The sequence below is a fragment of the Chionomys nivalis genome, chromosome 10 (genome assembly GCF_950005125.1).
Source record: "Chionomys nivalis chromosome 10, mChiNiv1.1, whole genome shotgun sequence".
In the NCBI taxonomy this organism is placed as follows: domain Eukaryota; kingdom Metazoa; phylum Chordata; class Mammalia; order Rodentia; family Cricetidae; genus Chionomys; species Chionomys nivalis.
The window spans coordinates 75,479,157-75,501,502 of NC_080095.1; the positions used below are offsets into that span (position 1 = coordinate 75,479,157).

Sequence of the window (22,346 nt, forward strand, 5' to 3'; positions counted from 1 at the left end):
TTTAGGACCAGCCCTATAGTAAAAACTAGAAGTACGAGCAGACAATGAAAACCCTATCTGTCCATGGACACTGGAATTAATCTACACTGCAGAAAATGGCACGCCATTTATAATCTATACTTCACACAAGATGTGGCAGTTCCGACCAAAACAATATTATTCCTTACAAGAAAATCCAAGCATCAGAAATGATGAAAAAAATTTAATTTTTGCATTTATTTTCATTTGGGTACAGAAATGAATATCTGAGCACGGTAAGATGTGCAGATATGCCACGGACATCAGAGCTGCATCCATACCTTGCTTGAAAGATTACTTTAGAAGCTCACAGCTGTAGCTCAGGAAGCTTTTTCTCAAGCCTTCAATCGCACTTTTGTTTTGCTATTTTAAATCCTTCTTGTGGCCCCTGAACCAAAACATAGCAAAGCTGCTTTAAGCAAATTGTCAAGAGTATAATGGGAAAAGCGCGGAGCATGAGGAAAATCTGGCGCAATTTTGAAATTAAAATATAGAACGTCCAAGGCTCATTATAAAGAATTAAGGCTCCAGACCACATCTGTGTGGCCTACTCCCTCAAGAAGAGCACCATGCATCACCGATCTCACGTCGGTCAGGGGCTCACCTTGCTCGGCTGAAAGAGTGGTCCCGCAGTTATCTCAGAGCATGTGAGGAAAGGATGTGAGAATGGGATAGGATTATTATTTAACTTCCTTTCAAAACATATTCCATTGTCTCAAGGTTCAGCAAGAACGCCGAGAGTCTATGTTTTTGTTTCCTTTTTCTTTCTTTTTTCCTTTTAAGCAATGAGTATTGATTTCAGGGGTGGTCACCTGGCAGTGGATAACCATTAGAGGGCTCATGGCTAGAGAAGACATTTCTCCCCATCTCAGCATTCCTTAGCTGCCTCCCATTCTTTGTTTATGGATGGTGCTCCCACGAAACTTCCCCTTTCATGCCACCATGTCCACAAGCAACACTAAATGACCTAAGCAGGTTGTGTATATGGGTATACGTGCATGCATGTGCATTTTCTGCATGTGTGTATGTGTGCATGTGTGTGTAAAAAAAAATAGCTACTAAAGACAATGATTTAGAGAAGAAACAATTTTTAAAAAGCAATGAGTGTCAAAATTTGATTATAACTTTGGCAAAATCTGAAATACCCAAGGTCCATAAACTCTGAGCTACTGTGTAAGGTTCCTCTAACAACTGACCTTGAGACCCCTGTGATTGCATCAGAAGTAAACCCTGCTGCCACTCCGTACGTGACTGGCTTCTTATCCAGATCCTTCCTCCCCATCTCCACAGGCTAGGGACATTTTCTTTTTCAACTGAATTTATCAAAGAGAAAAAAAACAAGCTGAGGACAACTTTTGGGTGTCACCTATTTTTACAGAGCTGATAAAACAGAAGGCTTTCACAACCGAAGTCAAGATAGACTAACACTTTTGGGGGAAATGTACACATGCTTATGATACCCATCCTTGCATAAGGGAAGGCCTGGAAGTGTGGCTACAAAATAAAATGAAGCTTGAATTTCTCTATTTCATTATTTTAATCTTACCTGACAAATGCCCAGTCTTCAAATAATTTAAAGGCTAGCAACTACAAAGATGGCACATTTTGACTGTCTTTCAATGAAGACAAAAAGAAAAAAAAAATTTTAAATTGCTTTAAGTATTGAGGTCATTGCCCCAATGCTTTCACCATAAATGAGAGGTATGGAAGTAGATTTACATCAGACATGTATCTCCAAATCATGACGGTACAAGGTAGGATATCAGCATTTTCCCTGTTACTCAATCAAGAGAGTGTGCCAAAAAAGTCACATCCAATCCTCGATGGAACATCCTCCGAGATAGGGAAGACGTCTGGCATCTTCACAGATGAACCTATAGCACTAACTTCTCAACTAAACTGGGGGAGAATGACAGAGGAGGTATAAAAGCTAAGGCAAGAACGCATATTCAGGGAGGCCTTTTCTGTGACTCATGTGAGTACTAAAATACAGATAGTCATTTAACCAAAACATCTTTAGACGAGAGTAAAAATGGACAAAAGTCAGAAACTTTCAGGAATTTCTGAGGAGAAACAAAGTAACCCAGCACATGCCCATGCACGCATTTTCACAAAGAAACATCTGTCATATGTGTGTGTACGTGTGTGTATGTGATTAACCAATCAAAAAAATCTCCAGGGTTGAGCATGTGATTAAGCGAGCACTTGTTTAGTATATACATGGGTAGAAGCTCAGCGCTGAATACACAGATGCTTACGTGAGCGTGCGTGTGCACGCGCAGACACACACACACACACACTTACACAAATGCCTCAAAACTTGTACAAATCTGTATTTGGTCAGGTCCAAAGAATTATTTTAAAGATTACTTGTGATCGTAGTGAAACTATTTCCATGGTATAGCTTGATAACCTTTCAAAAATATGTTTTGAAAGGAAGTTAAATGCAATGAGAGCCTAAGAATGTCATGAAATTCCAGCATATGCCCCTTCAGAACCTGCAGGTGAATGGTGCTATTTCAGGAACAGTTTGCAATGTAGTGGATCTCAGTGGGTGAGGAACATTTGGGAGCAAAATGAAGAGATTTGAATCCACGGCTGTGTTCAGAACAAGGCACCTAAACCCTGCTGTTCGCCTCCTCTGTAGCTGGTTGGCCTTCAGTTGATGACTTCAGTGCCGCTCCCTCTCGTTTACTACTGTGTCGGTAAAAGCACGAAGTGAGATACTAATTATGGCCGACAATTAATTTGGAATAATGACAGACAACTAATTTGATAGCCTATAAAGCCCTTTATGAGTAAAATTCACTGATCCTAATTTGTTAATGGTGCAGGATAAGAGTAATGAATACAAACATGACCAAATAAAGAATTCAAAGGTTAAACTCAGATAAGTGAGTTAGCACCTAGACAATATCGAATACTTTTATTCGCACAATAGTTTCACGTCATATAAACTCAGGATGTGAAGAGATCTCAAATATCACGTAACCAATTATACAGGTGTTCTGCTCATAGTTCCAAAAGTGTCTTGTAAACCAGTGCCCATGTTTCTATATGAAAACAAGCGTTATTTGCCTGATCCAATAAACAGGTCTTTTTAAATATAAATATTTGAAATATCCACTTTCTTTAAAAGGTGACAAATTTAGATAACTGGGTTTGAGAGACTAGAAAATAAATGTTTTCCAAGTTAAGAAAGAACAGTTGTTTTTGTTGGGATGTGTTTAGTAAAACTCAACAATCCTTTGGGGTTATGAAACCTTCAATTAGCACTGGAGAAAGGCTGAATTATACAACAAGGGACTCTAAAGTCAGATAAGAGGAGGATGGATTTAAAGATCTTTATACAAATGAACTTAGCAATTTGTGACAGAAGAAAGGGGGAAGCTGGGTTTTAATGTTTCCATGGCAACTTGCTATCTTCACCGATTTTTCCCTTTGAATCAAGTATCACAGTGTTTCTCTTCCACATGGTGCGGCCTTTATAATGCACATAAAGAGGAACAAGCGAAAGGCACACTTTCTTCCTAACTCGTAAAGCTTCACTGAAAGGACAGTAGGCTTTAAATTTGCCTTGCCCACCTGTTTCTCCAATACACTAAGGGAGCATTTTATTATAAACACCACGAAAGACCAGATGACTCTTCATGTCTGGGGACTGCCTGCCCACAAAGAGGAGATCACTCGGGAACTGGCCAACGATGGAACATAGGCAAACATGGAACAGGACCACATTCTCTTCACTGAGGAGAGCACAAGCCTCCTCTCTGTTAAAAGATTCCTTATGGAATCCCGTCTAAAAATAATTTTAACTTTTTTAGATTCTGATATAGAAATACATTAATAAGAAATCTCAGCTATGATGAGTGTCTACAAGCATTAAAAAATGAGACAAGCGAATTCTTAAAATTGATTTCTTTTAGTGACTTGAATGGGAAGGCTTCTTGCTATCAGTATTCCATATAAAATATTCCAGGCCTGCTGCTCTTCTGCAAGCAAAATCTGCATGCGGAGGTGACAGGAAAAATTAAATAAGCTCTGGGAAAAATTCAGGAAGTACAAAGGGACACTCACATTAGGAAGAAAAATCCCACATTTCCAAGTGTTTCCTAACTTAAACAAAAGGGAGGGGGGTTTGAGCCAGGCCACAGAAAAGGTTTAGTGTAGCTCAAAAATTATAATAAATGTTTTTTTTTTTTTTTAAAAAAATTAGTTTCAAAAATGAGGTGATTTATACAGTGAAAGGAAATCACACTAACGGGTACAGGATGCACCCAAAACCGTTTGCTGAAGGACTGGGTGGATGGATAGATAAGTAACAGGGAGACTCCCTGCTGAGCGCCACTGAAGGCTGACTGTGAGCTGGCAGGATCGTTCTCATCATGCCTGAGCATCTTTCTAACCACCATGAGCTGTGATAAAGTTTTCCATTCTAAGGACATTTCAACATCATTTAAACTTTTAACATTTTCAATTTATGTAGTTGTAACATATGAGTATATTGTCCTTATAACCAAAAGATAAAAAAAAAGTTTTAAAATTCTTCTTTATGAAAGCAAACAAAAGCAGCTGAAAAGAACAAAAGTGAAGTCGAGCAAAGCAAGTTCCAGGACAGCCAGGGCTGTTACACATTGAAACTCTCTAACCAAAAAAAAAAAAAAAAAAAAAAGGAACTCATTTGTGTTCCTGATGCCTCATCAAACCAAAACCTTCAGTCACTTTGAAAAATGTACTCTGCTCTTAGTGACATGTATTTGCATAGTGCTTCATTACCACACTTTAGGGAAAAGAGCAAGAAATTTTGTCTGCACATTAAGTGCTTTTTATGCATTAATCAGTCAATTCATAACTACTCCTAAAATCTTTAAGACTTAAATCAGAATACAGATTTTCTCTGAAGTATGAATCCTTGATAAATGATGGCATATAGGAAACTACTTAACTATATCGCAAGCTGTGATCGAGTTCACATTTTCCTGAATTGGAAATGTTTGTTTCACAAGGTGATCAAGAGCAATGAATGGCAGCTGGAATGTTGGGGCCTGGGAGAGAAGGTGGAGGGTGTTCTTAGGAATTCCGAGCTTACTTACAGTGCATTGCAGCTGCTCAGCTTATTTTTAATTGCTTAGCTACTTATTTTTAAACTTTTTATAGCAATATATAGGAAGAGGAAGAAACCTCTTTTAAAATCAGCCATACAGCTGAAATTCTCCAATGAGCAATCGTGAAAACATTTTCTCAGTAGTGAAACTGAGGCACAGGTGGAAAACGTGGCTATGTTTTAAAACGGCTGTAACGTCCCTCATTTTCTCAGTCTCTAATAGATTCGTCATAAAGAAAGGTGACATTCCTCCTTTTAAACTATCAACACAAGAGAGGGAAACTCTTGCGAAGTCCGATGGTGCATGCCTTTCTGATTGCTGCTTACTGTTGGAGACTTGAGTCATTTTTAAATTATTGTAATTATTGCTTGATTTTCTATCATTCGATACAAACTGTGGAAAGAAATGCTTATAGGTTATCTATCAGCAAAGTGTTAACTAAGTTCTGATCCGCCAATTAAATCTATCAATATGATCAAATAATTTGGGTTTAACAATAACCCTAATTATAATATTCCTATGCTCTGGAAGAATAATAATCAAATCATCCAATGTCTAGCAAAAGAAGATTCAGTCAGTACATAGCTAATCATAATCTAATAGCTTAACTATATACTGTCTACTACTAATAAGCTCATTTTGAGTAGATACTTGAAGAATGTAAACAAATACTAAGACAGCAGATAAGAACAAAGAAAAAGCTTCCAGCCAAGGGACTTGGGTTTAGTATCAACCAAGGTCCTTGGGCCCAGTCTCTATATGAGTATTGTTTCCCGTAGCAGAAAAGGAAGCTGTCATTCTGATGACTCCGATAGTCAAGAGCTTTAATCTGTCTTTGTTACCTGTATTGAGAATGAAGCTGCATGTGTACGACTTACCTATTCACGAGGTGTATAACTTAGGTGTAATTTCAATCTTATGTAAAATATAGGTAATATGCACCTTTTGCAAGCAGTAAAATACATGCATATAAGAGCGGTGAAATATATTAGTTTTCAAAAGCGAACAAACTGGAGTGCTGAAATTGTAGTGAAACAATGGACATGTACAGATGTGCACTCACTCCTTGGAATCTGTTCACGGCTGCACGGAAACCTTCCAAGTCTGCCTTTCTAACAGAGCAGTGGTGCCATTCAGGGGACTCTGGAATCACCACCTTTCCGTCACATTTCTTGTAATAAAATAACGTTTCTGTTTTACATATTAGTTCCTTGTCAGTTTAACCTACGTGAGTCATACCTTCAACATTACCAGTTTTGGAAAAATGAATTTTTTAAACTTGAAAATCTGAAGATGAGGGTTTTTTCAAATCAAAGAGAAAATATTCTGTTGTAGTAAATGTCTGTTAAAAATAACCTCCTCATGTCTACTCATGTGGGCAGTGTGACATTCTAGAAAGAGCTGAGCATGCAAGGGAGAAAAGCTGTGTCCTAATCACACCCTACTGTTTATTAGCCAATGGTCTTAGGCCTGTGAGACCTCAAGCAGCAGAGATGCCGATATGTAAGGTTTCAGAATCTGTTCATCAAATGTACACGGTTCTTCAAGCATCTCAGGAACGCGTCTCTCAAGGCCATTGTTAACATAAACATTGGCTCTTAGAGAGACTTCAAAGCCATGAAGAACTAAGAAGTAAGAGGACACTGCTTCTGCCTTGGTACTCTACAAAACACCCATGCCGAAAGCTGATAGTATAAGCATTGTAGTAGCTTCCACAGACATAGGAAAAAGACAGTATTCTAAGAATGGGTAAATAACTGTGGTCTGTTGTGCCTCCCACTCGACAGAATCTTTCCACAGACCAGCTCAAACAAATTTTGAGTTTGTACATCACTATGGAAACTCTTAGTTTTACAAGTCTTCTGGATAAACGTAGTCAAATTCCACTGTCTCCACACTACAGCTAAGCAATTGGAGAAATGGAATCAGAAAAAATATTCTAATTAAATATGAATATAAAATTTCAAAGATACCCACCAATTTCAAAATTTTCAAAAAGTTCCATTCTTACATTAATCATGTCATTTAATAATTCACCTTCTGGTTAACTTGCAGGATACAGGCTCCCCTACACACAGCAGGAAAAATCAGATCCAACCAATTAGCTGGCAGAAGGCTTGGCTCCTTCATTCTCAGTTGAGGGATTTATTAAAGCACACAGAAGTGCATTTTGTAGTTTCCACTTAGGCTTTTCCTGCATCTTGGACATAAGAGGCAATTGGTTTCTATGCTGGTTTCACTGAGCCGCCATTCCTGTAGACTTCCATATTCCGGGTCTCACGCTTCTGTGTGTTCTATAGTTTACTAGTGCTTTGTCGTCCTGACTGAAAGTTCCCTGTAGGAAGTTATAGTATTCATGGATGTTTGTCTCTACTAGCTATTAACGCAATAACTAAAACATAAAAGCCACTAAGTTATAAATGACACACGCTGAGAGGCAAGAGACAAGCTGTATGAAAGGCAGGCTCCCCAGAGGACCTGGGCTTCATGTGTGAGGGAAACAATTCAAGTGCCTCTGACTCAAGGCAAGTTAGTAGCTAACTGAGGGAAAAAAAAAATCACAGTTCAATTTTAGATGAGATCACATTTCTGAGTGTTAAGGGGGAAAGACAAATTAGTTTGAATTTGTACTGTAAGTGATTTATCATTTTTAGAAACAAGGATTTCTTTATTTTGAAATAGTAGTATTTCTAAGTCTTCAAAGAGAACTCATGTCTTTGGAAGTTTATGTGTGTCACTGAAGCATCGACCTTATCCTCAGCCGAGCATGCCATTGTAGCCATCAATACGGGAGGCAACATGCCTGGCTATCTAAACTATGTGAAGAGAGTGGAGTGGGTTCTGCAGCAATGCATCTGGGTGGAACAGAGACCTAACTACGGTGTCCTATTAGGTAGATGGTACATCAAACTGCAGCTTGCTTTTGGAACCCTTTATTTTTCTGTGAAAAAAAATTACCAGTGTTCATTTAAAGAAGGAACATCCACTTGACTAATGGGAAATAGTTGCATTTTACTGTTAGTGGCTGATGGGGTGTAAACTATTCTCAATGATAAATGATGACATTTTAATCTGAAGTTAATTTTATACAAGTATATCTACAGTAAGGTAGACTAGTTTGCCTCCAAATCCTGCAACTCTTAAGTCACTTTAAGCAAAGCAGACTTTAGAGAGGTAGGGATGAGGATGCAAATATCACTACTTAGCTCATCCAGCAATCAGGAAAAATTTGGCTCCAAAGTGCTAACTCTGAGGACTGGAGGAACTCCAGGCTTGCTATTTGATTATAACAGAACAGCATTGTTTCTCTACAGCACACAACAAAACCCACCACCCTGCAAGGCTATTTTCTTTTATTTTAATCACTATAGTTAATTTTTAAAGACAAAGCAAACTACAACTTAAATTGGATGGAGCTATAAAATAGAACTGAAACAACTGGAAAATTCTGGAAGCATATTTATTACACTTAATGAAACCAGTATTCTGAAGAACAAATTTCTTGATTCACTTCATGTCTGGGCCAATAATAAGGACAAAATCATCAGAATGTATGGAAATAATTATAAACTCTAATAATACTGTATATGTGAAATAATTATAGTTAAACATTAATTATGAACTTTCCTCTTGAACTAATTTTTTTCTCTCCCTTTGGTTGCATTTAGAATAATGCCTCTATGTCTGCAAGTGCTGGACAGCATTGAATTTGAATCTTGGATTTCTAAATAAATGAACTACTCCACATCCTACGACAATCTATATGTTCACTGTCTTAAAAGAGTCCATCAGCACATTGTCACTGAGGAGACAGCAGCCATCTTTTCTTCACTATGTGTGCCATTTTTGGAAAATACATCTGTGGCCCTCACAATTATTTCCATGAAGAAAGCGCCTATAGCTCCGTGGCATTCATCATTTGACAGATGCAAGCGCTTCCCTCATCAGTCAGCTCGTACTGAACTTACTGGCGGAGGCTGGAATCCTTAAGGGCCTATTCAACTTCTGAAGACAAAAGCTAAGATGAAGGACATGCCACTCCAAATCCATGTGCTGTTTGGCCTAGTTATCACTACGTTAGTACAAGCTGTAGATAAAAAAGTAGATTGCCCACAGTTATGTACATGTGAAATCAGGCCTTGGTTTACCCCCCGATCCATCTACATGGAAGCATCTACAGTAGACTGTAATGATTTAGGGCTTTTAAACTTCCCAGCCAGATTGCCTGCAGACACACAGATTCTGCTCCTACAGACGAATAATATTGCAAGAATTGAACATTCCATAGACTTCCCAGTGAACCTTACTGGCCTGGACTTATCTCAAAACAATCTGTCTTCAATCACAAATATTCATGTACAAAAGATGTCTCAGCTTCTTTCTGTGTACCTAGAGGAAAACAAACTAACTGAGCTGCCTGAAAACTGTCTACATGGCCTGAGCAACTTACAAGAACTCTACATCAATCACAACCTGCTCTCCACCATTTCGCCTGGAGCCTTTATTGGCCTACACAACCTTCTTCGACTTCATCTCAACTCGAACAGACTGCAGATGATCAACAGTAGGTGGTTTGATGCCCTTCCTAACCTAGAGATTCTGATGATCGGGGACAACCCCATCATCAGAATTAGAGACATGAACTTCCAGCCGCTTCTCAATCTTCGCAGCCTGGTTATAGCTGGCATAAACCTCACGGAAATACCAGACAATGCCTTGGTTGGGCTGGAAAACTTGGAAAGCATCTCTTTTTACGATAACAGGCTTATTAAGGTACCCCAAGTTGCTCTTCAAAAAGCAGTAAACCTCAAATTTTTGGATCTAAATAAAAATCCTATTAACAGAATACGAAGGGGGGATTTTAGCAATATGCTGCACTTGAAGGAGCTGGGAATAAACAACATGCCTGAGCTCGTCTCCATCGACAGTCTCGCTGTGGATAACTTGCCTGATTTAAGGAAAATAGAAGCTACTAACAACCCCAGACTGTCTTACATTCACCCCAATGCATTTTTCAGACTCCCCAAGCTAGAATCTCTCATGTTGAACAGCAATGCCCTCAGTGCCCTCTATCACGGGACCGTAGAGTCTTTGCCAAACCTCAAAGAGATCAGCATACACAGCAATCCCATCCGGTGTGACTGTGTCATCCGCTGGATCAACATGAACAAAACCAACATCCGATTCATGGAGCCGGATTCTCTGTTCTGTGTGGACCCGCCTGAATTCCAAGGCCAGAACGTTCGGCAAGTGCACTTCAGGGATATGATGGAAATTTGCCTCCCGCTCATAGCTCCCGAGAGCTTTCCTTCTAGCCTGGATGTAGATGCCGACAGCTATGTGTCCCTTCACTGCAGAGCTACTGCGGAACCCCAGCCTGAAATCTACTGGATCACACCATCTGGTCAAAAACTATTGCCAAACACTATGAGAGAGAAGTTCTATGTTCATTCTGAAGGCACACTCGACATCAGTGGCATAACCCCAAAGGAAGGGGGATTATACACTTGTATAGCAACTAACCTAGTTGGTGCCGACTTGAAGTCTATTATGATCAAAGTGGGAGGTTCTGTTCCTCAGGATAATAATGGCTCACTGACTATTAAAATAAGAGATATTCGTGCCAATTCTGTGCTGGTATCTTGGAAATCAAGCTCTAAAATTCTCAAATCTAGTGTCAAGTGGACAGCCTTTGTCAAGACTGAAGATTCCCATGTTGCCCAAAGTGCTCGAATACCATCGGATGTCAAGGTGTACAATCTTACTCATCTGAAACCATCTACTGAGTATAAAATTTGTATTGATATTCCCACCATCTACCAGAAAAGCAGAAAACAATGTGTCAATATCACCACAAAAAGTTTGGACCGCGATGGAAAAGCATATGGAAAGAGTCACACGGCGTTTATGGCCTGTCTTGGAGGGCTTTTGGGGATTGTTGGTGTCATGTGTCTTCTCAGCTGCATCTCACAAGAAATGAAATGTGAGGGAGAACGCGGCTATGCCAGGAATTACTTTAACAAACCGACTCTGGCATTCAGTGAGCTTTACCCCCCTCTGATCAACCTCTGGGAACCAGGCAAAGGAAAAAGCGCACCCTTGGAAGTAAAAGCAACTGTTATAGGTGTGCCAACGAACATGTCCTAAAAACAACCAACCAAACCTACTTCAAAGAAAAGCTCAAGACTGCAGTAGTGCTAAAGAAAAACAAAAAAGAACAGACAAACAACAACAACAAAAACATACAGAGGAAGGAAGATCAGCTTCACCAATGCTGCTCCTGGCCAATGGGAACGTGAAAGTTCAGCATCCGAGTTGACAGGCTTCAAAGGGTACTGTGGCAACCAAATAAACCAATCCCATTTTCTAGAACTTTCATGTAACTTTTATGTCAGGACTAGAGTTAACGTGAACAAAAACATTTCTGTATTTTTTTTAAGTATAGAAGAGTAGCTGAACTGAGCAATACCTCCTCCTGTGTTGTATTACACATTAGCCACGAGTTTTTGCAGTGACCAGATAAACTTGAATTGACACGCGGTGTAAGGAAAAGGACAGATTCTGTAGAGTAGACACAGTGAGTATGTGGACCTCTTTTATAAGGAAAAATACATTTTGGATTAAAATCAATTGCTTTTGTCTTGTTTTTGTTTCTAAATAAAGAATAATTTCTGGGAAATATCATTTGACTACAAGTCATTTAAATACAGTGTTTTTGAACGGTGTCTTCTATACTCACATTTGAAACGTTAAAAGTGAGATTTTTATTGGATTTGGTAATTACATTTTTTGATATACAAAATGGACTCTAGACAGCAATTTATCGATATTAAAAGGTGATAACATTATATTTAACACTTGAATTATTAATTGAAGTAAATCCTCCAGGAAATTATGAATTCGTTTCAAGATTTTTTTTTTCAAATAAGGAGCTTTTGGAAGAGGATTTATTATTAGGTTCAAATGATGTAAATCCAATACCGGAGTAAGTCAAGGTCTAATCTCAATAACGAATGGATCAGCTGGAATTTGCTGCTTTGAGAGACTTTGCCACATTCCAGTAGGACTTATTCATCTCAGCCTCTTTCCCCATCTCCTTGAGACTTTAAATAATGAGCTTCGGGTATGCACCAAGTATTTAGAAGCCTGCTACACCACAAACACGGTTAGGAAGTCACGCATTAGAATTTCACTATAAAATAGGAATAAGTAACAACACTTTATAAGGTTCAACTTTTTGAAACTCTAACTTAGATTTTTCTCGACTCCACATTAAAAACAATATAATCTAGATGATTCTGGTGTTCTGGTAAAACAAAATGCAGTTTAGATTTAGGAACAAGGAACAGCATCTATCTGTCTATGCAAACTAAACTCACTTCAAACTGGCTATGTAGCACAGGCTGGCCCTTAACTTATGATTCCCCTGCCAGAAATCTGGAAAGAGTTTTGTTAACTAAGAAAAGGATTCTGAAAGTGACTTAGGGTAAAATACAGTATCAAAGTATAATCTGCTAAGGCAACATATAAGGTCTCTAAAAGTACAGGTTAAAATAACCCAGATATAAAATGAAAATATTATTTTAAAATCCTTTATGTGAAGTGAAACAATTTTACTTGAAAAATTAGTGAGAATGAGCGTTTTAGTCCTTTTATAAATAAAAACAGTCCTGCAAAAATGAGTGCATTTTGGAGCAAAAAAACGTTTCTAAAATAAAAACACTGATCTTAAATGTAAGCCATAGTTTTAAAAGGGAAATTGTTTTTCTCTCCAATTGGGAGGTTCTAGTTTATATTAATAACTATTGTGTGCTGTACCTATCAACATTTTACAGTAACTGAGGGCATATTATCAGCACGTCACCACCCTGTAAACATTCGTAGTATAGCAGTCATATCAATTTATTTGTTGATACTTGACATTTCTTTTGTGTTAGTATTGGCAGTTTCTAATTAAATCCTAGCTGATTTTGACAATGTGGAAGGTAATTGCTATGAACTCTTTAAAATGAAAGGACAAGCTGCATTAATTTCGACAAAAGGAAAATATGGAACTTGTTAATTCAATGTGGTTCCCAAGCACAGATTTTCCGACCTGATGAATCGCTATCACACAGAAGCTGACATTAGAATTCATCAGTCAGACACACTCATACATCACTACGAGTTTCAGCACCACGGATAGAGCTCCGCGAGGCTCAGCTATTTATCAAAAATTTAAGAGCTGAAATATGACCTATTAGGATGCAGGTACTGTATCGGTCAGCAGGAAATTAAGCGTGTGTCTTGTGTTTCTCTTCAATTTACCTTCACGAGGAACCGTCATACTCATAGCTAAAGCTTACACTGCGTTTCAACTTTGAAAATTGTCATAAAATAAGCACCATTAATAAATAAGTAGAAGGCATATTAATGAAATTTTGTCACCAAAAAAAAAAAAACAATGCAGGCACATAAAGCATGCCATGATTTTATATAAGTCTTAATTCAATGTATCATCCGGGAAGAAAATAATTTTCCTTCAGTAATGAGAATAGTATTTAATATTTCCTATACAACCTCCCAAACAATCACAAAATTAAATGAAAATTAGTCAAATATAATTTACAGGTGAACTTTACCATATAGAATCACCTGTTGTAATGGAGTTTACCTAAGGGGAAAAAATTCTAAAGTTTATCCCTTCACAAATACCAACTTATGTACTTACCTATATGGAGTAAAACAATCTCTTGCAAAAATTATTTGAAAAGAACATAATCTCACAATTTTTAGTACAAACTACAATCAATTTTTTAAAAATAAGAATCATGCTATAACAATACAAAAACTACAGTCATGATTGTGTAATGAAGCTTGATTATCCTGCATATACAAAACTGGTACCATTACATAGAGATGAAAATTCCTATTAACTAATAAGAGTCTAGCTGTCCTAAAATCAGAGTACAACACTTTATATGTGCCAAGATGCTGATAGAGATAGCTTTATGTGCTATCAGTTGTTTCGATGTGTAACACATACAATTCCGGAGAGTACAGGATTTTGAAGAGAGAGTAAGTAACTATTACTACTGGAATATTACACTAAGCTGTTTCCATTATCTTGGAGTGCAATCCTTCAACCTCTTGAAAAGCTAACTGTAAATGGCATGGCATGGCAGGATGGTGACAGCCTTATAGACCTGTTTATTTAGTCTCCTGGCTACAAGCATTGATCTACACTATTAGTTTATGGAAGGCCACTCTATAATGCCCTCACAGTGATGACATCAACTCAACATGCAGTTTCACAATGAAAACTATCGCCAAGTGATGCATGACTGTATGGAAAAGCAATATAAGGACAAACACTATTAACAAAGTCAAGAACATATAATAAAGTTTTTATATATTACTAGCTTCCCTAGGAAGAATAAAATGGAGTTATGAGGTAGACAGATAGATGAATATAAGAGAGATAAATATGCATTATAATTATACAAATGTTTGAAATTTTATTCTAGTTAGACAGCAAAATTTTAATCCAACTATGAATCAGAATAAACTTAAAATGATTATTACTCAGTATATTCATTTACTTACATATTGTGCATTCTCAGGAAATACTTACTAGATGGCTATTCATCTTAGAAAAAACACTGAACAGCAAAAATTTCCCTGAACAGAGAGATCTATATTCTACATTTTCTCTAACATTTTCTCTAAAAAGTTTTCACAATATTTATCAACTATGATTCTTAGTGGCACCACAGCACTGGTTTGCAGTTTTACATACTCACACCACAGAACTTTTAAGCTCAAAATATCTTACTTATAGAAATACATTAACATAAGGACTTGTTAAAATATATTAATGATTTTATTCTCTTTATTATTTTTTTAATTAATTTATTTATTTATTAAAGATTTCTGCCTTCTCCCCGCCCCCACCTCCCATTTCCCTCCCCCTCCCCCATCAAGTCCCCCTCCCTCATCATCCCTAAGAGTAATCCAGGTTCCCTGCCCTGTGGGAAGTCCAAGGACCACCCACCTCCATCCAGGTCTAGTAAGGTGAGCATCCAAACTGCCTAGGCTCCCACAAAGCCAGTACGTGCAGCAGGATCAAAAACCCATTGCCATTGTTCTTGAGTTCTCAGTAGACCTCATTGTCCATTATGTTCAGCAAGTCCGGTTTTATCCCATGCTTTTTCAGACCCAAGCCAGCTGGCCTTGGTGAGTTCCTGATAGAACATCCCCATTGTCTCAGTGTGTGGGTGCACCTCTCGCGGTCCTGAGTTCCTTGCTCGTGCTCTGTCTCCTGCTCTTGATTTAGACCTTGAGATTTCAGTCCGGTGCTCCAATGTGGGTCTTTGTCTCTGTCTCCTTTCATCGCCTAAATGTTTTTCTTTGGGTTCACCTTCTTTATTAGCTTCTCTAGGATCATGCATAATAGGCTCAACGTCCCCTATTCATGGCTAGAAACCAAATATGAGTGAGTACATCCCATGTTCCTCTTTTTGGGTCTGGCTCACCGCACTCAGGATAGTGTTTTCTATTTCCGTCCACATTCAGGCAAATGGACGGAAATTCTCTTTATTATTAAAACTAGCCTAATATCTTTAGACTGATTAACTAGAAAATCCTACTTATTTACCACAGATCATTTCTAACTATAGAAACATGTTTTGGTTTTTTTTATTTAACTGAGGGAATTTGGTTATTCTAACAAATGTGAAGTTAAATTCAAGAGAGTAATTTAGCACTGACCAAATGTTTATATCTCCTTCAAAGACAGTCACCTGACTCTGAAAAGATCTCTCACCTACTCTTAAAAAATCTGCCAATAAGTGATCCAGGAAAAACTTAAATTCCTTCTATTAACATGTCAGATAAACAATATTCAGAACTGTCAATTTGTAATCTGTTAATTGCAAGATTAACAATAAAATACCAAAGTTTAAAGGTTTAAGTTTGCTATAGATGGACAAGATTCCAACAAAAGTCCCTGTGTTATAAAAAGCAGTGAAAACCTCCAATTGTATTTATCACCATTCAAGACATCTAGTTCTTCATTCCAAAGTCTGCTTTTCTAGAATATATGGAAAATTAATAGAAAGTAATTTCTGTACTGGAATTTTCATGACATAATAACATAGTTTTCATTTCAAGGGATAATGGCATTTGTAGGTGTCACAAAGCCTTATGAGTTTGTCTTTTCTAACTGATGTATTTTTATAAAATCATAGCATTATGTGACCATGGTAAAGAACAAGCAAAGTTCTCATTAAAGTATTCAGTATAGTGTCTGAGATTACCCATTCCAAAATTCAATTGAGCTGTTCATATGCAGCATTTAATAACCTCTGGTACAAATAGCGGAGTAAGCTGGGGGCACAGCTTGACTTTCTTAATCCTCACACTGAGGAAATCAGAGTGTAATACAAACAGCTCCCTGGTATGTGGATATCAGTCTCCAGGCTGGGAGAGACAGAATTGGTTCTTAAACTATTAGAAGTGACATTGTTAAAATAGTGTAACCAAATGCCAAAGAAATTCTTCAAAAGTATATGACACAATATTACCATTTATTATTGGGACTGAATTGAAGTCAGAAACTTACAGTAAATGTATCCTTAATAGTTACAAAGAAAAAAATTTACAAGCAGTGAGAAGCAAAAATTTCTATCTGCAAAATAACATAAAATTGGCTTCTCATTCCTGTCTGCTACTCAGTTAATCAAAACACTAGCATTTTAGTACTTAATGTTTCATAGAAGAACACTTATTTTATGAGGATTCCAAATCCTGCTTTCATTCAATAGCATCAGCAAATCAACTGAGGTTTGTGTGTGCAATAAAGCACAGTCCCCCAGTCTCTGGAAAGGCATGCACACTAAGAAGCAAAAGCCTCACCTCTCTCTTATAGCAACATTCATTCATATCAACAGAAATTGAGTACTGATAGCATAAGAAATACCTATATTAAAATACTGTGTGGGGTAGAGGGGACTAGCTTTCCTTTCAGTGGATCATGTGAGCCTCAATCCAGAACTGTTCCTGAAGTAATTAGTTAATAGTTCAGATATTGTCCTATAAGTGATAAAATATCACTTCAAAAATGTTACTATTCATATTAATGTGGAAAGACAGAGAAAAACAAGGAAACATTTACCAACACTGAATGTCAGGCTCAAAATGGGCAATGTTTTTTAGGAAGTTACACCAGGCTTAAGAAAAAGAACATGAGGAAAATGAACTTCCTAACAAGGAGACAAGAATATAATAGACACTTCTTTCTCCCTCTGATGTGGGATTCCCCTCTGAATGCTGTGAATATGTTTTATGTTTTATTACCATTGGTTAATAAAGAAGCTATTTCAGCCTATAGCAGGTCTGGAAGTGACATAGGGACAGAGTAGGCGGAGTCAGAGAGATGCCATGTAGTTGCTAAAGGAGAAAAAAAGCTAGCCACAGCCAGAAGCTTACCAGTAGGCCATACCCTCGTGGCAATACACAGATTAATAAAAATGGGTTAATTTAATATGTAAGAGTTAGCTAGAAATATGCCTAAGCTATTGGTTAAACAGTGTTGTAACTAATATAGTTTCTGTGTTATTATCCATGTCTGGGCGGCTGGGAAACAAATGAGCAGCCTTCTTCTACAAAATCCCTCTCCCTTCTCAAACCAGCCCCTCTCAGAGAGACTATTTTAACCCCTTTAAATAAAATCAATCTATTGTATACTTGTATAGATGACTAATTTGCTCATGCAGTATTAATATCCTCATTTTGTATTCTATGTTACAACTATGAATATAGTGTCAAAGAAGTTAGTTTCTTTTTATCCTAAACAAAATGGGAAACATAAAAACAAAAAGACACACCAGCATGAGAAATAAAAATACCCAGGTCCACCTAAGCATGCCATCGTCCATGAAAATGGGGATTTGGGAGATGGAAACAACACAACAACATTAAGAGACATGGGGATGTAGCTCAATGGCACAGCACGTGCCTGGCATAAACCAATCCCCAATTAATACCATAAAAACTGGAATAATTAGAACTCTTAATTATCACATCTAACTACCTCTTACAACAGGTTCTTTTAAAATATTCCAATCTCAATTTTGCATCAGAACACAGGAACAAAGTTTGCTGGATTTCTTTGACTACTTCCCAAAGACAAATAATACTAACAAAAAAGGGTGGGGGAAGGGCGAAAAGCAAAGAAAACGTATGCATATTGTTAAATTTAAATAAGCATACTTTCCAAGTACGCAGTAGGTACACAGTCAGGTTCTATTAAAAGACTTTTCTTTCTGTAATTATTCCCATATTCACCTGATAGTTGTCATCTATCAAATCCAAGTCTACTAGCTGTGAGTGAGGCATGGTACGTCACCAGATAAATGAACTTTTCAATTCTCAGATCGAAACTACCCCAAAACATTCTACGTCAGAAGAAACCTTCTGCATTTCCTTTAACAAAACAATGTGGGGGTGACACAAGCCTTTAATCCCAGCACTCCGAAGGCAGAGACAGGGGGATCTTTGTGAGCTTGAGATCAGTCTAATCTACAGAGCTAGTTCCGGGACAGACAGGGCTACAGAGACAATCCCTGTATAAAATAAAATAAAATAAAACACACACACACACACACACAAAATCAAAAATTGCTGACAAAAAGGAAAAAAAGGACCTTCCAGCTTCCTGCCTGCAGGCAGATTCTTTGACTGGCAGTCAAGAAACACTGGGACTCCAACAGCTTAGGGTTAGAAGTCACTGCTCTGGCAGTCTGGCACCATTGGCGACTTCTGGTCTAAAGTGACCTTCCGGCTCTCAGGAGAGCATGTTGATAAACTATGTGCTATAGTTCTAGAGAGAACACTGGTACTGAATGCATTCCAGATGACACTGATTGTTCAGTGATAGATGGCACAGCAAAAACTTAAATAAAAACCAATGTATCCATGTGATTAAAGCCTGCAAGTGACCATTTAATAGAAAGTTAGTCATCCAAAACTTCCAGTGAAAGAAAGGAGGTAGCTGTTTAAAACACGTATTTCCATACATAAAGATATCCCATTACATTAAGCTGGGATTGGAGGATAATTTTACATCTACGAAGTTTGTTAGCGTTCAGCAATTATTCACTATGAATGCCTGAAAGTTACCACGCTCAGAACTTGTCTCATTCTCAGTGACTTCTTTCCACCTTGGTTTACGTACATCATTGACGTTGCCTTTCATTGGGACTGTGTAGGCTGCAGAGCTCCTTCTAAGGAAGCTTGCTCAGAAACCAGTAGAAGCACCATGCTGTAAAACTTCATTTGTAGCGTATCATATAAAGAAATGGGTTTCATTATGGAATTTACATGCATGGTCAGCTTTGCTTGATCTCCACCATGCCCACTAAGCAAGTATTTTAAGCAGAGAGACAAGTCATAGTCCATGTCACCTGCTTTATGTAATCACCCACCTAGAGAAGAGGAGGATAGACCCAGCTTGAAAGTCGTAACAGGCTGAAATATTTAAAACCCATCAGAATACTGAGCAACTGGAACAAAGCTCTAAAGAACGGAAGAGCAAAAACCAGCTGGAGGCAACACAGACACTGGTCTAGGCCAGGCTGGATCTGGCGCTAGCCATCAGGGCTACTTTATACAGATACAAAGACCTTCTTAGGCTTTTCCTAATCTGACACCACACAGACACATGTACCTCCTCAGGTATGCATCTGTAATCTTCTGTGTTAGGACAGACCAAGATTTTAGGAGCAACTAATTTCAAATTTGTTTTCAAAGCGCATCCCCTTTGAAAATATCAAAACGTCGCTGTGGCTCTCTACTGCCTCAGCAAAGCAAATGAGTGAAGTAGAGCCTAGACATTCTGGGAGGTTTTGTACAGAAAACTTCAAGTATAATGTAAATCTGTGGCATATAGCCTTGAATGTAAGTCTGACATAATTCATTTTCGACTACCAATTGCTTTTCCCTTTTAAATTTTCACAAACGTGTTACATGGGGCTCAATAAGTACCTAAGTCTAAGAACAGGCAGAGGCAAAGGCTCAGCAGCCCCCTAGTCCGTGCACCGCGCTCTGTGAAGCACACAGTTACAACGCCTGGGTGTCATGGGTTCATGTTCTATCGTGTGTCTAGATGAGGTGCTTAGGTCATACTACCTTAACATGCACAGCATGTACGCAGCTAGCACCCACATCTTCTATGCTCTTTGGATACGGTTCTTGGTTAATAAGAAAAGCTCATCTATATACAGTTATGGAATACAGAGCTTCCTGAACTCTCATCTTGCTGCTCCTTTACACCTGTGGTAGTTTGGCATGACCCAGATATGAATAAAACATTTATTGATAATAAAGCACTAGGAATTCATCTCAAAACAATTCATTGGCATGTATATATTTTTCCACTTAGGAGAGATGCAATATTTGCATAATAATGAGATGGGTATGATTGCTGACTTTTATATAACTTATAAATTACATAGTTCAAAATGACTAATACTTAAGACACAGTATATTCAACATTTTTCAGCACCGATCAGTATTTTGATTTTATAACTGTCAATAACGAGAAGCCTACTTTGCATAAATACATAGTACAAAAGTTAGAAGTATGCCTATGGCCAACTCAGAGATTGTGCAAAGTCAGTCCTAATCATAAGACAAAATCCATTTAATGACAATTTATATAACTTGAATCAACAATTCAAATGGAATGTTTTTTTTACCAAACAAGCATTCCAATGCAATATAATCCAAAGATATAACAATTTAATATTTATATGCTGAGGGATGATAGTAAGGAGAGACTGAAATTATTTGTTTTTATAATGAAACCATTAGGTTTTGATATGGTGTATACTATACACCACATTATGTTTTAATTATTATTTAATATATATTGATTAATATTTAATATAATTAATATTTAATATATATGTTTTAATCTGAGCCAAGGTGCTTCAGGTCATGTGAGCTGATTCCACAGAGTACATTCTGGGCACTGGAAACAAACCTAACAGAAGCAACAAGCACGGCCACTGCCCAGACTCCCTGAACTCATCTGGAACCTGATTTCGAATTCATTTGTGATCACCGCTCATTCATAAAAGTTATACTCCTCACAAGTTTTGTGACGCCTGCATTCATTTACACAATTCCCACATGAGGTTCTGACCAAGAGTTTAAAAAGCTGGGGTCAGAACTGGAGAGATGGCTCAGCAGTTAAGAGCACTGGCTTCTCTTCTAGAGGACCCAAGTTTAATTCCCCAGTACTGGCTGTAATTCCAATTTCAGGAGATCAAACCCCGACTTCTGGCCTCCAACATTACTATACATACACGTGCTGTACAGACATAGATGCAGGCAAAACACCTATATATGTTCTAAAACAAAAGTAAATAAATACAAAAAATAAAATTAAGAAAAGAATCTAAGATCAAAACCAGAATTAAATTATTAAAAAAGTATATTACATCACAGCAACTTAAGCCTTAGTGCGAAAGACACAAATTAAACTATTGGGTTACCTCTTCTGTTATGGAAAGCAAAACTCTGAAAATCTTTTTCCTACCCATTTTTCTCAAAAGTGCTTTAGGTAACTGTGATATTAATATATTAACAGAGTTAATTTCAGTTCTTTAAGAATATTTCTTTTGAAAAGTTCCTGAGGATTTTCACCTGAAGCAAAGGACCAAATTCCAAAAAGAAGAATAAATTTGGTAAAGCAAATCCACTTTCGTTAATATTTAAATGCTGCCAGCTGAGTATCTGGTACCCAGAGCCAGATCCTGAGTTTATTGAAGAAGACACCAAGTTGCCATGGCTCACGGATCTGTTCCAGTCATTAAGATACAGGTAACAGAAAAGAGTCACACAGCCTTTCTGACAATATCCAAATGCAATAGCAGATCGAGCAGTTTTATATGTAAAAGAAAACCTGACCCAACATGAGGCCATATTGCTCAGGCCAACAGTTTCTCAGAGGACTACTTGGAACACCACGTAGAATATGTGCAAGTCACATGTCCCAAAACACCATCTCGTTCTAAAAATAAAATATAAAAATTTAAAAAAATCTAGTTTTAGCTCCACTGAAGTGAGAACATATAAAATACCAACATGTCTGTGAACCTGTGGTACCGAGCTATGAGACCCAATGGTCTATGACTGGGGTGAAGAGGAGCTTTTGTGACAAAGGCTATAGTAGGATGG

At 37.7% G+C, this 22,346-nt stretch overlaps 2 protein-coding genes across 4 annotated transcripts in view; one reads left to right on the forward strand and one right to left on the reverse strand.

The window, feature by feature from the left end:
- Lrrn3 (leucine rich repeat neuronal 3) overlaps window positions 1-11,796 on the forward strand; it is a 28,855-nt gene extending 17,059 nt beyond the window's left edge. Inside the window, exon 2 of the mRNA XM_057783279.1 lies at window positions 8,792-11,796. Within this exon, the coding sequence (XP_057639262.1) occupies window positions 9,147-11,270 (2,124 nt within the window). The 5' untranslated portion in view covers window positions 8,792-9,146 and the 3' untranslated portion in view covers window positions 11,271-11,796. The remainder of the gene's footprint in view (window positions 1-8,791) is intronic.
- Window positions 1-22,346, reverse strand: part of Immp2l (inner mitochondrial membrane peptidase subunit 2) — an 859,529-nt gene that overhangs the window by 469,478 nt on the left and 367,705 nt on the right. The gene's annotated exons all lie outside the window — the stretch shown is intronic.